Raw genomic sequence first — 13,144 nt, 5'->3', positions numbered from 1 at the left:
CCTCCATGCTGTTTGGTTCAGTCTAATTTAGGGGACGAGTTATTTTCCAAAGATCCACAATGAAAGCATTCACATGTTTTTTCTCCATAGAAGCCGCAAATCTTGGTTGCCAAGATTTCAGCTTTCATTTTAGATCTCTAGCTCTTCAAAGGAAGTAAATGTAGGATATGCATTTTTATCAGACTGATCTATTATATATATATAATATAGATGGGTGCGTGTGTTCTCTTACGAGTAATGTAGTAACTCAGCACAATGACATTCCAATGCATTGTTCACACAGCTCAATAGCGAGGGACTGGATCTACCATTTCCATGTAATGTAGAAAGGGACAGAGTGAGGTTCAGACATTTCCCCAGAATTGCAACATTCATCATAGACTGAAAGGGAAGTCAGTAAAACTGCACCTCTCAACAGGGAATGTTGGTGAATATGGAGCAATTTACAAAGTAGCAAAATGGGAAGTGCATTCATCCAAATCACAGTTGGTTTCACAAAGTCATATCTTTACTATTCCAGGTAATGATAACAAAAGAAATTGCAAGTCGTCAAATAATGAGGTTGTCATCTTGGCTGGACTTTCAAAAGGGAAAACAAATGGTCTGACGTATGCAATTTTTCCATACAGGAAAAACGGGTACAGACCAGAAAATCCAAGGTTTCATTGTTTATGCTAGTTACTTGATCCCCGTGGGGATAGGATTTGATGTTCAATAATTGGCCTTAATGCCAATATTAAGCACCTCCAATCAGCTGGTGTAGAATGGCATTAAAATCCTGTGAGCAAGCTTTCTGCCTTCTCTTGGGCAAAACAGCTTGTGGCCTAAAGGGGACGTAGAAAAAAAAGAGTTCTAATCATTTCTTTATTAAAAAAATATACCTTTGCCATCAGCATTGTTGCAAAGCCACCTTGATAATCATTAGCAGAAGGGACACCGTCCATCACTCCTGGTACTGGGTTGTAGGTGTCGCTTGACCAGCATCGGCCTGAGCTCATATTCAAAATTTTCGCCAGTAGCTTCGGGTCAAGCCCCAGCCTGTCAAAAGTTACAGATGAGTAGTTTTAAGGTCAAAGTGCAGGTACGGCTGACCAGTTATCTGCTGTTTGACCCCACATAACCATTTGTCTCGTTCTAGCAAGCATCTTCGAAAATAATACTGCATTTATATTGGATTTATGACATGACATTAAAGTGATTCTAACTCAGCCCAGCATATACAAATTGAACCAAGCTATTAAATGCATGGTCAATAAACTTTAAAGAGACAGTACTCTCTGGATTGCACAGGCTGGATATAAATAGTGTCAAAATAACATCCGCACAACAGTCCGTTGTTTCAGAAATTGTTGAATCTTAGCAACTAATCAGTCAATAAATATTTCTCTCAGGGTTGCAAGAGGTAACGCATACAAACAAATTCCAATATGTATCTTTATTTTCTGACTCAATCTACATGGTTACCCAAAATTAAACACACGACCCGCGTTTCCTCTGATTTTTAAAAACAGGTTTTAAAAACAGGAAACATTTTATGTTTCAAACCACCAGCTCACTATGGGGATGGTCACTGTTGCGTGTTTTACACCAGGCGAACATTGAAACATCAATGAAGTTAAAAGCTACAATCATAAGTGTTGTTAAAAGTTGCTCAAAATAGAAAATTCATCAATGCTGCAGTTTACCAACAAATCTTAAACTCAGTGGTTAGGCATCAAACACAAAGTTGCAAATTCAGTGACAATGTTTTGCAGGCATTGGCGGTAAGCATCCGAGGGAATGCTTCTTTTGGACCTTCTTTTGGCAAGGTATAGAAAACTTTGACATGAAGTTGCGAAAAATGCTTTAAGCATTCAGTTAAAGCACAACGGTATGTTACGTTTCGAGGAAAAAAAGCACAATAAGATGTTCATTGTGGTAACAGGGCTATTAATTTGGAAGTATGCAAATAGATAAATGAAATGACTGTGATCATAATCAAACTATTATTACGAATATTATGAATGGCAGACTGTGAGGCACAGCACAGCGCTTTACTACATGAAAGGTCAATAATAATTAGACTTATAAATCGGTGACATTTTGAGAGAAGCAATTTGTCAAATCTACATACGAGAATTTCATACTTTCCATGGCCTTTATCTGAGACTATCAAATGCTCTCCTCATGCAAAAGCACCAAGTGGTGACTAAGAGTGTGGAGTAGTATAATACAAGGCACATCTTCCTGGCTATCACTAATAGATTTCCCAAAATAATCCAATATAAATAATTCAATTTTTGACATCTGCTCGTGTTTTTTCAGGTAAAGGGTAAATTACACTCTCCTATTACACAGGAGAGAGCTACTGAAGGGTACAGGCAGGGCACAACAGCAAGGAAGCCCTCCACAAGTGTTCAGAAAAAATACAATGCAACCAGTCTACAGACCACTTAGGATATTGGGACCATAAATAAACAGGTCAGTGCTGACCCATCCATCATTAGGTACATATATATGCATATGAAATATTTGGTCATGCTAACCTCCTGTCCAATCCATAGTCCCGAAAACCTTTGTAGCTCTTCCATTGATACTAAATCAGCCAGAGACATAACATCTATGTACTGGTTGAAATCTTGTATGACATCCTCACACAGCAAAGTGAAGGAAGTATCTCCAGAAATTCCAACAAGCACTAGTCAGAAGAATGTTATATGTTACCAAGTCTAACAATTCAGAACCAGATATATTCAACACAGCTAGGCAGAAACCACATGAGTGTGAATCACTGACACCACTGAGAAGATGGTACAAGTTGTAAGCAATGAAGGGTAAAGAGTAATAGTGAAAAAGCTAAACATCATAGAACCTCTCCATTGTGGAAAGAGCATGCTGGCCACAGCGCACACAGTGGGAAAGAATCACCTACACTGTTGAGCATCTTGGTGATAGATGCAATGATTTCACCTCAGGATTCCTTGGAACAGATAGACTCTGACAAAGGTCAACTTCAAAGTTTGTGCAGCAGCATTCATCGCGACAGCAGATGCCCAGTGAATTGTAACAGCATCTACTCTTAAAAAACACAAACCACGGCTGCAGTCTTCCTGACACAGTAGAGGTCATCGATGCAGCACCCAGCATGAGGGTACAAATACAAACAGCTGCTGGGGTTGAGTTTGACTGACTTTGCAATAGGATAAAGGCAACAGTGGTGCAGGGATACAGAGACCTGATTGCTGCTTAAGATTTTCAATGAACTCTAAGTGGCAAGAGGGCACACCCTTGAAAAATGATTTAAAAAAAATTTTATTCATGGGATGTGGCACGGCCAACATTTATTGTCCACTCCTAACTACCCACGAGAAAGTGGTGGTGAGCTGCTGCAGTCTGTACGGTGTAGATTGAACCACATTGCTGTTATAGAGTCACAACTTCACAGAAGGAAGCTGCTCTGCTCATTGAGTCTCTACAGATAAATCCTGGCAGTCTCATTGCTTTGCTTTATCCACTTAGTCCTGCAAGTTCATTTCGCTCAAGTGACCATCCAGTTTCCTTTTGGAATTACTGATCATCTCTGCTTTCACCATCCACCTGGACCGTCAGTTCCAGATCATTGCCATTTGCCGCTTTAAAAAGTTCATCCTCACACACCCACTGGGTCACTTGCTTAAAACCTTGCACTTGTGTCCCCGAGTTCATGCATTAATAAGCTAAAGGGAAGAGCTTTTGCTTATCTACCATATCCAAACATGTCATAATCATGTACACCTCTATCAAATCTCCTTTGCTCGGAGAACAACCCCAGCTTCTCAAGCCTATTCCTGTAGCTAAAATCCCTCTTCACTGGAACCATTCTATTTCCTCCTTGGGACCCTCATTCCTAAAGTATGATAACCAGGACTAAGTCCAACCAGAGTTTTATAAGATTCAGGTTCACTTTCCTGCTTTTGTACTCAATGCCTCTTATTTATAAAGCCCAAGATCACATATATTTTGCCAACTATTCTCTCAATACATCCTGCCACTTTCAAACATGTATGTATGCACATGAAGCCCAGAACCCTCTGTCTCTGCACACCTTTTAGAACAGTTCCATTATGTCTATATTGCCTCTCTCTATACCTTCTGCCAAAATGCAACACCTCCCACATCTCTACATCAAATTCTATGATTTGTTATGTGGCAAGTTCCTGGATTTGACTCAGTGACAGTGATGTGCGACTTGGAGCGGAAGTTGCAGGTGATGGTGTTCCCTTGCACTTTTTATCTTCTAGATGTTAAAGGTCACTGGTTTGGAGACCTTGGTGAGTTGCTGCTTGTATATGATGCACTCAGCAGTCGTGGTACGCTGGTGATTGCAAGACTGAATAATTAAGGTATGGGTGTGGTGTCAACCAAGTGGGCTGCTTTGCCCTGGAAGGTGTAGAGCTCCTCGAGTGTTGTTGGAGCTGCACTCATCCAGACAATTGTAGAGTATTCCATCACACTCCTGACTAGTGCCTTGTAAATGGCAGATATTTTTGGAGAGAACACCTAGCCTCTGACCTGATCATGTAATTACAGTAGTAATATCGTTGGTCCAGTTAAATCTCTGGTCAATGGTGACCCCCAGGATAATGATAGGGGGCAATTCAGCACTGATAATGCTGTTCAATGTCAAGGGGAGATTCTCTCTTGCTGAAGATGGCATTGCCTGGCACTTACCAACCCAAACCTGAATATTGCCCAGGTCTTCCAGCATGTGGACGCAGACTGATTCAGTATCTGAGGAGTTGCGAATGGAATTTACCATTTTGCAATCATCAGCAAGCATCTTAACTCTAGCTTTATGATGATGGGAAGGTCATTAATTAAGCAGCCAGATATGGTTGGGACCAGGACTGAGGAACACCTTCAGCAATGTCTGAGAACTGAGATAAACAACCAGAACCATCTTCTTAATGTTGGTTACAACTTCAACCTGTGAAGAGTTTTCTTCTGATTTCCAATGATTTCAATCTTACCAAGACTCTTCAATTAAATGCTGCCTTGATGTCAAGAGCAGTCACTCTCATTTCACCTCTTGAATTCAGCTCTTTAGTTTGTTTCACCCAGGGTTGTAACGAGGTTAAGAGCTGAGCGGTCCTGACAGAACCCAAACTGAGCATTGGTTATTAAGTGCAGTTTGTTAGCACTGTCACTGACACCTTTCATCATTTTGCTCATGGTTGAGAGTAGACTGATGGGACAGTAATTGTCTGGATTGGATTTGTCCTGTTTTTAGTAAGCAGATCAACTCTTCTCAGCAATTCTCCAGTTTGTTGAGTAATGTACTGGAACATCTTGGCTAGAGGTGGGGTTAATTCTGGAGCACGAGCTTTCAATGCTGCAACCGAGATAATGTTTGGTTTTTAGACTTTGCTGCATCTAATGTATTCGGCCATTTCTTGACATTACATGCTGTTAATCAAACTGCCTGAAGACTGACATATTTGATACTGGGAACTCAGGAGGCCAAGATGGATCATGCACTCAACACACCTGGCTAATGTTCATTGCAAAAGCTTCATCCTTGTCTCTCGCACAGACGTACTGCTTTCCACTATCATTAAGCTTGAAGTTATTTAAGGAACCGTCTCCCATTAGTTGTTTAATTGTCCACCTTAAAGACTGAATGTGGCAGTACTGCAGAACTTTGATCTGATGTATTGGTTTGTGGAATTGTTTAGCTCTGTCTATAGCATACTGCTTTCCACTGTTCGGCTTTGCTTGTAGTTCTGTGTTACAGTTTCACCAGGTTGGCACCTCATTTGCAAATACGACTGCTGCTGCTCTCATCCTGCATTCTTCATTCATGGTTTGTTGGTAATGGTAGAATTAGGGATATGCCAGGTAATAAGACGAAAGATTGCACTGGAATACAATTCTGCAGTTGTTGACGGCACATAGATGGTGTGTAGATGTCCAAATTTTGAGTTGCTGAATTTAATCTGAATCAATCTCCATTTGCTATGGTGGTACTGAGACACAATGTGATGGAGGGTGTCCTCTTGTGAGGGCTTTGTCTCTACAAGGACTTCTACCGTGGCCACTGACCAATATGACAATGGATAGGTGCATCTGCAACAGGTAGACACTGGTGAGGATAAGATCAAATCGGGTTTCCTTTGCTCTGGTTCTCTCATCACCTGCCGCAGGCCCAGTCTGGTAACTATGTCTCTCAGGACTCAGCTAGATCAGCAGTAGTGGTGCTACAGAGCCACTCTTGGTGATGAACATTGGAGGCCTCCACCCAGAGTACATTCTGTGATCTTGCTACCCTCAGTGTTTCTTCCGCATCACATTCAATGTGGAGCACTGACCTAACAGCTGAAGGAGGGCAGTAAGTGATAATTAGTAGGCGGTTTCCTTGCCGACATTTGATCTGATGCCATGAGACTTTGTGAGGTCCGCAGTCAATGTTGGAGATTTTTAGTGCCACTGCTGCATCACCAACTGCTGGTGTACTGCTGTGCAGGCTTCTCTGGTGGATTCGCTCTGCCTCCTCTGGTGAGACATGACATACCCAGGGATGGTGATAGAGGTGTCTGGAACATTTACTATAAGATATCATTCAGGCTATTGCTTGACTAGTCTTTGGACAGCAGACCCAATATTGGCACAAGTCCACAGAAGCTAATGAACATCTAGTGGAATACAATTCTGCAGTTGTTGATGGCACATAGATAGGGGGGGGAGGAAGGAGGAGGGGGGAAGTAAGGAGGAGGGGGGGAAGTAAGGAGGAGGTGGGAGAGGAAGGAGGAGGTGGGAGAGGAAGGAGGAGGTGGGAGAGGAAGGAGGAGGTGGGAGAGGAAGGAGGAGGTGGGAGAGGAAGGAGGAGGGGGGAGAGGAAGGAGGAGGGGGGAGAAAGGAGGGAGGAGGGAGGAGGGGGGTGGGGCGGGAGGGAGGAGGGGGGTGGGGCGGGAGGGAGGGGGAGGGGTGGGGGGGGAGGAAGGGGGGAGGAAGGGGGAGGGGTGGGGGGAGGAAGGGGGAGGGGTGGGGGGAGGAAGGGGGAGGAAGGGGGAGGGGGGAGAAAGGGGGAGGGGGGGAGAAAGAAGGGAGGAAGGAGGAGGAAGGAGGGGGGGTGGGGCGGGAGGGAGGAGGGGGGTGGGGCGGGAGGGAGGAGGGGGGTGGGGCGGGAGGGAGGAGGGGGGTGGGGCGGGAGGGAGGAGGGGGGTGGGGCGGGAGGGAGGAGGGGGGTGGGGCGGGAGGGAGGAGGGGGTGGGGCGGGAGGGAGGAGGGGGGTGGGGCGGGAGGGAGGAGGGGGTGGGGCGGGAGGGAGGAGGGGGGTGGGGCGGGAGGGAGGAGGGGGGTGGGGCGGGAGGGAGGAGGGGGGTGGGGCGGGAGGGAGGAGGGGGGTGGGGCGGGAGGGAGGAGGGGGGTGGGGCGGGAGGGAGGAGGGGGGTGGGGCGGGAGGGAGGGGGGGGTGGGGCGGGAGGGAGGTGGGGCGGGAGGGAGGAGGGGGGTGGGGCGGGAGGGAGGGGGGGGGTGGGGCGGGAGGGAGGGGGGGGTGGGGCGGGAGGGAGAGGGGGGTGGGGCGGGAGGAAGGGGGAGGGGTGGGGGGGAGGAAGGCGGGGGGGAGGAAGGCGGGGGGGAGGAAGGCGGGGGGGAGGAAGGCGGGGGGGAGGAAGGCGGGGGGGAGGAAGGCGGGGGGGAGGAAGGCGGGGGGGAGGAAGGCGGGGGGGAGGAAGGCGGGGGGGAGGAAGGCGGGGGGGAGGAAGGCGGGGGGGAGGAAGGCGGGGGGGAGGAAGGCGGGGGGGAGGAAGGCGGGGGGGAGGAAGGCGGGGGGGAGGAAGGCGGGGGGGAGGAAGGCGGGGGGGAGGAAGGCGGGGGGGAGGAAGGCGGGGGGGAGGAAGGCGGGGGGGAGGAAGGCGGGGGGGAGGAAGGCGGGGGGGAGGAAGGCGGGGGGGAGGAAGGCGGGGGGGAGGAAGGCGGGGGGGAGGAAGGCGGGGGGGAGGAAGGCGGGGGGGAGGAAGGCGGGGGGGAGGAAGGCGGGGGGGAGGAAGGCGGGGGGGAGGAAGGCGGGGGGGAGGAAGGCGGGGGGGAGGAAGGCGGGGGGGAGGAAGGCGGGGGGGAGGAAGGCGGGGGGGAGGAAGGCGGGGGGGAGGAAGGCGGGGGGGAGGAAGGCGGGGGGGAGGAAGGCGGGGGGGAGGAAGGCGGGGGGGAGGAAGGCGGGGGTGAGGAAGGCGGGGGGGAGGAAGGCGGGGGTGAGGAAGGCGGGGGTGAGGAAGGCGGGGGTGAGGAAGGCGGGGGTGAGGAAGGCGGGGGTGAGGAAGGCGGGGGTGAGGAAGGCGGGGGTGAGGAAGGCGGGGGTGAGGAAGGCGGGGGTGAGGAAGGCGGGGGTGAGGAAGGCGGGGGTGAGGAAGGCGGGGGTGAGGAAGGCGGGGGTGAGGAAGGCGGGGGTGAGGAAGGCGGGGGTGAGGAAGGCGGGGGTGAGGAAGGCGGGGGTGAGGAAGGCGGGGGTGAGGAAGGCGGGGGTGAGGAAGGCGGGGGTGAGGAAGGCGGGGGTGAGGAAGGCGGGGGTGAGGAAGGCGGGGGTGAGGAAGGCGGGGGTGAGGAAGGCGGGGGTGAGGAAGGCGGGGGTGAGGAAGGCGGGGGTGAGGAAGGCGGGGGTGAGGAAGGCGGGGGTGAGGAAGGCGGGGGTGAGGAAGGCGGGGGTGAGGAAGGCGGGGGTGAGGAAGGCGGGGGTGAGGAAGGCGGGGGTGAGGAAGGCGGGGGTGAGGAAGGCGGGGGTGAGGAAGGCGGGGGTGAGGAAGGCGGGGGTGAGGAAGGCGGGGGTGAGGAAGGCGGGGGTGAGGAAGGCGGGGGTGAGGAAGGCGGGGGTGAGGAAGGCGGGGGTGAGGAAGGCGGGGGTGAGGAAGGCGGGGGTGAGGAAGGCGGGGGTGAGGAAGGCGGGGGTGAGGAAGGCGGGGGTGAGGAAGGCGGGGGTGAGGAAGGCGGGGGTGAGGAAGGCGGGGGTGAGGAAGGCGGGGGTGAGGAAGGCGGGGGTGAGGAAGGCGGGGGTGAGGAAGGCGGGGGTGAGGAAGGCGGGGGTGAGGAAGGCGGGGGTGAGGAAGGCGGGGGTGAGGAAGGCGGGGGTGAGGAAGGCGGGGGTGAGGAAGGCGGGGGTGAGGAAGGCGGGGGTGAGGAAGGCGGGGGTGAGGAAGGCGGGGGTGAGGAAGGCGGGGGTGAGGAAGGCGGGAGGTGTGGGGGTGAGGAAGGCGGGGGTGAGGAAGGCGGGGGTGAGGAAGGCGGGAGGTGTGGGGGTGAGGAAGGCGGAGGTGTGGGGGTGAGGAAGGGGGAGGGGTGGGGGTGAGGAAGGGGGCGGGGTGGGGGTGAGGAAGGGGGCGGGGTGGGGGTGAGGAAGGGGGCGGGGTGGGGGTGAGGAAGGGGGCGGGGTGGGGGTGAGGAAGGGGGCGGGGTGGGGGTGAGGAAGGGGGCGGGGTGGGGGTGAGGAAGGGGGCGGGGTGGGGGTGAGGAAGGGGGCGGGGTGGGGGTGAGGAAGGGGGCGGGGTGGGGGTGAGGAAGGGGGCGGGGTGGGGGTGAGGAAGGGGGCGGGGTGGGGGTGAGGAAGGGGGCGGGGTGGGGGTGAGGAAGGGGGCGGGGTGGGGGTGAGGAAGGGGGCGGGGTGGGGGTGAGGAAGGGGGCGGGGTGGGGGTGAGGAAGGGGGCGGGGTGGGGGTGAGGAAGGGGGCGGGGTGGGGGTGAGGAAGGGGGCGGGGTGGGGGTGAGGAAGGGGGCGGGGTGGGGGTGAGGAAGGGGGCGGGGTGGGGGTGAGGAAGGGGGCGGGGTGGGGGTGAGGAAGGGGGCGGGGTGGGGGTGAGGAAGGGGGCGGGGTGGGGGTGAGGAAGGGGGCGGGGTGGGGGGGGGCGGGGTGGGGGGAGGAGGGGTGGGGGGAGAAAGGGGGAGGGGTGGGGGGGAGGGGAGGAAGGGGGAGGGGAGGAAGGGGGAGGGGAGGAAGGGGGAGGGGAGGAAGGGGGAGGGGAGGAAGGGGGAGGGGAGGAAGGGGGAGGGGAGGAAGGGGGAGGGGAGGAAGGGGGAGGGGAGGAAGGGGGAGGGGAGGAAGGGGGAGGGGAGGAAGGGGGAGGGGAGGAAGGGGGAGGGGAGGAAGGGGGAGGCGAGGAAGGGGGAGGGGAGGAAGGGGGAGGGGAGGAAGGGGGAGGCGAGGAAGGGGGAGGCGAGGAAGGGGGAGGCGAGGAAGGGGGAGGCGAGGAAGGGGGAGGCGAGGAAGGGGGAGGCGAGGAAGGGGGAGGCGAGGAAGGGGGAGGCGAGGAAGGGGGAGGCGAGGAAGGGGGAGGCGAGGAAGGGGGAGGCGAGGAAGGGGGAGGCGAGGAAGGGGGAGGCGAGGAAGGGGGAGGCGAGGAAGGGGGAGGCGAGGAAGGGGGAGGCGAGGAAGGGGGAGGCGAGGAAGGGGGAGGCGAGGAAGGGGGAGGCGAGGAAGGGGGAGGCGAGGAAGGGGGAGGCGAGGAAGGGGGAGGCGAGGAAGGGGGAGGGGTGGGGGGGAGGAAGGGGGAGGGTTGGGGGGGGAGGAAGGGGGAGGGGTGGGGGGGGAGGAAGGGGGAGGGGTGGGGGGGGAGGAAGGGGGAGGAGGAAGGGGGAGGGGTGGGGGGGAGGAAGGGGGAGGAGGAAGGGGGAGGGGTGGGGGGAGGAAGGGGGAGGAAGGGGGAGGGGTGGGGGGGGAGGAAGGGGGAGGGGTGGGGGGGGAGGAAGGGGGAGGGGTGGGGGGGGAGGAAGGGGGAGGGGTGGGGGGGGAGGAAGGGGGAGGGGTGGGGGGGGAGGAAGGGGGAGGGGTGGGGGGGGAGGAAGGGGGAGGGGTGGGGGGGAGGAAGGGGGAGGGGTGGGGGGGAGGAAGGGGGAGTTGTGGGGGGGAGGAAGGGGGAGGGGTGGGGGGGAGGATGGGGGAGGGGAGGGGTGGGGGGGAGGAAGGGGGAGGGGTGGGGGGGAGGGGTGGGGGGGAGGAAGGGGGAGGGGTGGGGGGGGAGGAAGGGGGAGGGGTGGGGGGGGGAGGAAGGGGGAGTCCTCTTGTGAGGGCTGTGTCTCTGTAAATAATTTTTCCGTGGTCACTGACCAATATGACAATGGATAGATGCATCTGCAACAGGTCGACTGGTGAGGATAAGATCAAATCAGGTTTCCTTTGCTCCGGTTGCACTCAGTGTTGCACTCAAATTGACATTTGAGTGCAACACTGAGAAACTACCATGTTATTCAAAGGTTTGATAATGCATTAAACTGGGGACCTGCCTGTTAAATGGGTCTCAGGGACAATTTGAAGGAAAGCATGGAAAGTCACCCAAACCCCTATCAACATTTACACATCAACTGACATCCCTCAAAACAGAGATTATCTCATCATTCATCACATTGCTATATATGGATCCTTGTGCACAATTAGCTGTCCTATTTAGATAGCAGAGACATTACTACATATGTTTAATAATTCATTAAAAGATGTAGTGCCAGAGAACTGCTGGACTGGATAGCTAATATAACACCTATATTTAGAAAAGGAGACAAAATATGTCCAGGGGATTATAGACCAGTTACCTTAACGTCAAAGGTAAAAATATACCTGAATCTCTAAGAAGAGAGAACAGGAGAACAACTAGGAAAGAAAAATACAATAATGAATAGTCAGCATGGATTTTAAAAGGGGAAATCTTGCTCGACGAATCTTATTGAAGTTTTTGAAGAGGTAACAGCGAGTCGACAGTGGAAATGCAGTAGATGTAATTTATCTCGATTTTCAAAGGACCTTTGATTAGATACCCAATAACAGACCAATGAAGAGAGCCAAAGAATGTGGAGTCAGGGGACAAGTGGCAGAATGGATTACAAGCTGGTTTCAAGACAGAAAGCAAATCAAAAATAATTTCTAAATTTGCAGGTGAGCCCAATTGGGAGGGATAATCTGAGGATTGCAAGAGGACATTAATAAACTTGCAGAATGGGCAAATACTTGGCAATTGAAGTTGAACACAGATAGATGTGAGGTACTATATTTTATTAGGAAAAATAGGAGGTCACTTGTTACTTGGAAGGTGCAAGTGGGGAAGGGGGACAAAGGATCCAGGAGCTATAAATGCACCAGCGAACTAAAGTGTATCACAGGTTAGCAATGCCACAAAAAATCTTATTTTGTTTCTTATGAAGGCTGTAAAGGAACTGGCCTGCCCACACCAACTCCAATAAAAGCTTAACATTTACATCACACATATCTTTTTTGTGGACGGATTATGTCCACATTTCTGGCATTTTCTGTTTCATTACTTATTTTCTGCTTGTGTGAAACTATGAAAAAAAAACTAAAAAGTGTGGGATAAAGGGCTTTATAAAATCCAGGTGTCATTATGTAAGTAATGTCTGTTAATTGCAATATAACTGTACTGGTGGTTCCTGCAGCGAGTCTTTTAAGAATATAAACTGTGGCAATCTGGTCATGCCCTAGTTAACTGCAATTTAATTCTTTTTCAGCTAGCTCAGAGACAACTATAATCTTTCTGTAGTTTCCCTGATGGAATTGTTAGTTTTATTTGCTTTTGAGTTTAGATTATTAGGATGGTAAGGCAGAAATCAGGAGTGATTATTACTGTGAGATAATGAAAGATTTAAACCCTGATTAACCTTAATGATAAATTGCTGTTTTTCCCTCACTGAAATCAAAGTCTAGGCTTATTTCCAGAAGGAAAAAATGGAAAAAAGAAAAAAAGTTATACTAAACCTGTATTGCAACTTGGTTATGCATACCCACACATTTCTGGCATCATCCTTGTAAATTCTGCACCAATGTAATGCAGTTCCAGTCGTCCCATTATTAAAAGGATATAGAAACAGTGGAGAGGATGCAATCCAGATTTACAAAGATGATAACCAGGAATGTGAGAGTCTACATAACATAAAGTCTCCATTTCCTCTCTTGGGAAAAAAAAAAGAGAAGGGTGAGCAATGAATTACTAGAGGTCTTTAAACTTACAAAAGATGTTGATAGAGTGAGAGGGTTTTACTCATGGAGCAGAGCATAACCAATTCATTGGGAGTTTAAGAGTTTAATTAATTTATTAGAGTTCCTTGAAGGAGTAACATGTGCTGTGAATAAAAGGGAGCCTGTAGATGTACTGTACTTGGATTTCCAGAAGGCATTTGATAAGATGCCACATCAAAGG

At 52.1% G+C, this 13,144-nt stretch overlaps 1 protein-coding gene across 1 annotated transcript in view; it reads right to left on the bottom strand.

Annotated features, from left to right (window-relative positions):
- Positions 1-13,144, bottom strand: part of hibadhb (3-hydroxyisobutyrate dehydrogenase b) — a 144,619-nt gene that overhangs the window by 1,064 nt on the left and 130,411 nt on the right. The window contains exon 7 of the mRNA XM_078239879.1: positions 882-1,038. Within this exon, the coding sequence (XP_078096005.1) occupies positions 882-1,038 (157 nt within the window). The remainder of the gene's footprint in view (positions 1-881; positions 1,039-13,144) is intronic.

This window comes from Mustelus asterias, chromosome 2 (assembly GCF_964213995.1).
Source record: "Mustelus asterias chromosome 2, sMusAst1.hap1.1, whole genome shotgun sequence".
Taxonomy (NCBI): domain Eukaryota; kingdom Metazoa; phylum Chordata; class Chondrichthyes; order Carcharhiniformes; family Triakidae; genus Mustelus; species Mustelus asterias.
This window is presented reverse-complemented; position numbering and strand designations above follow the sequence as displayed.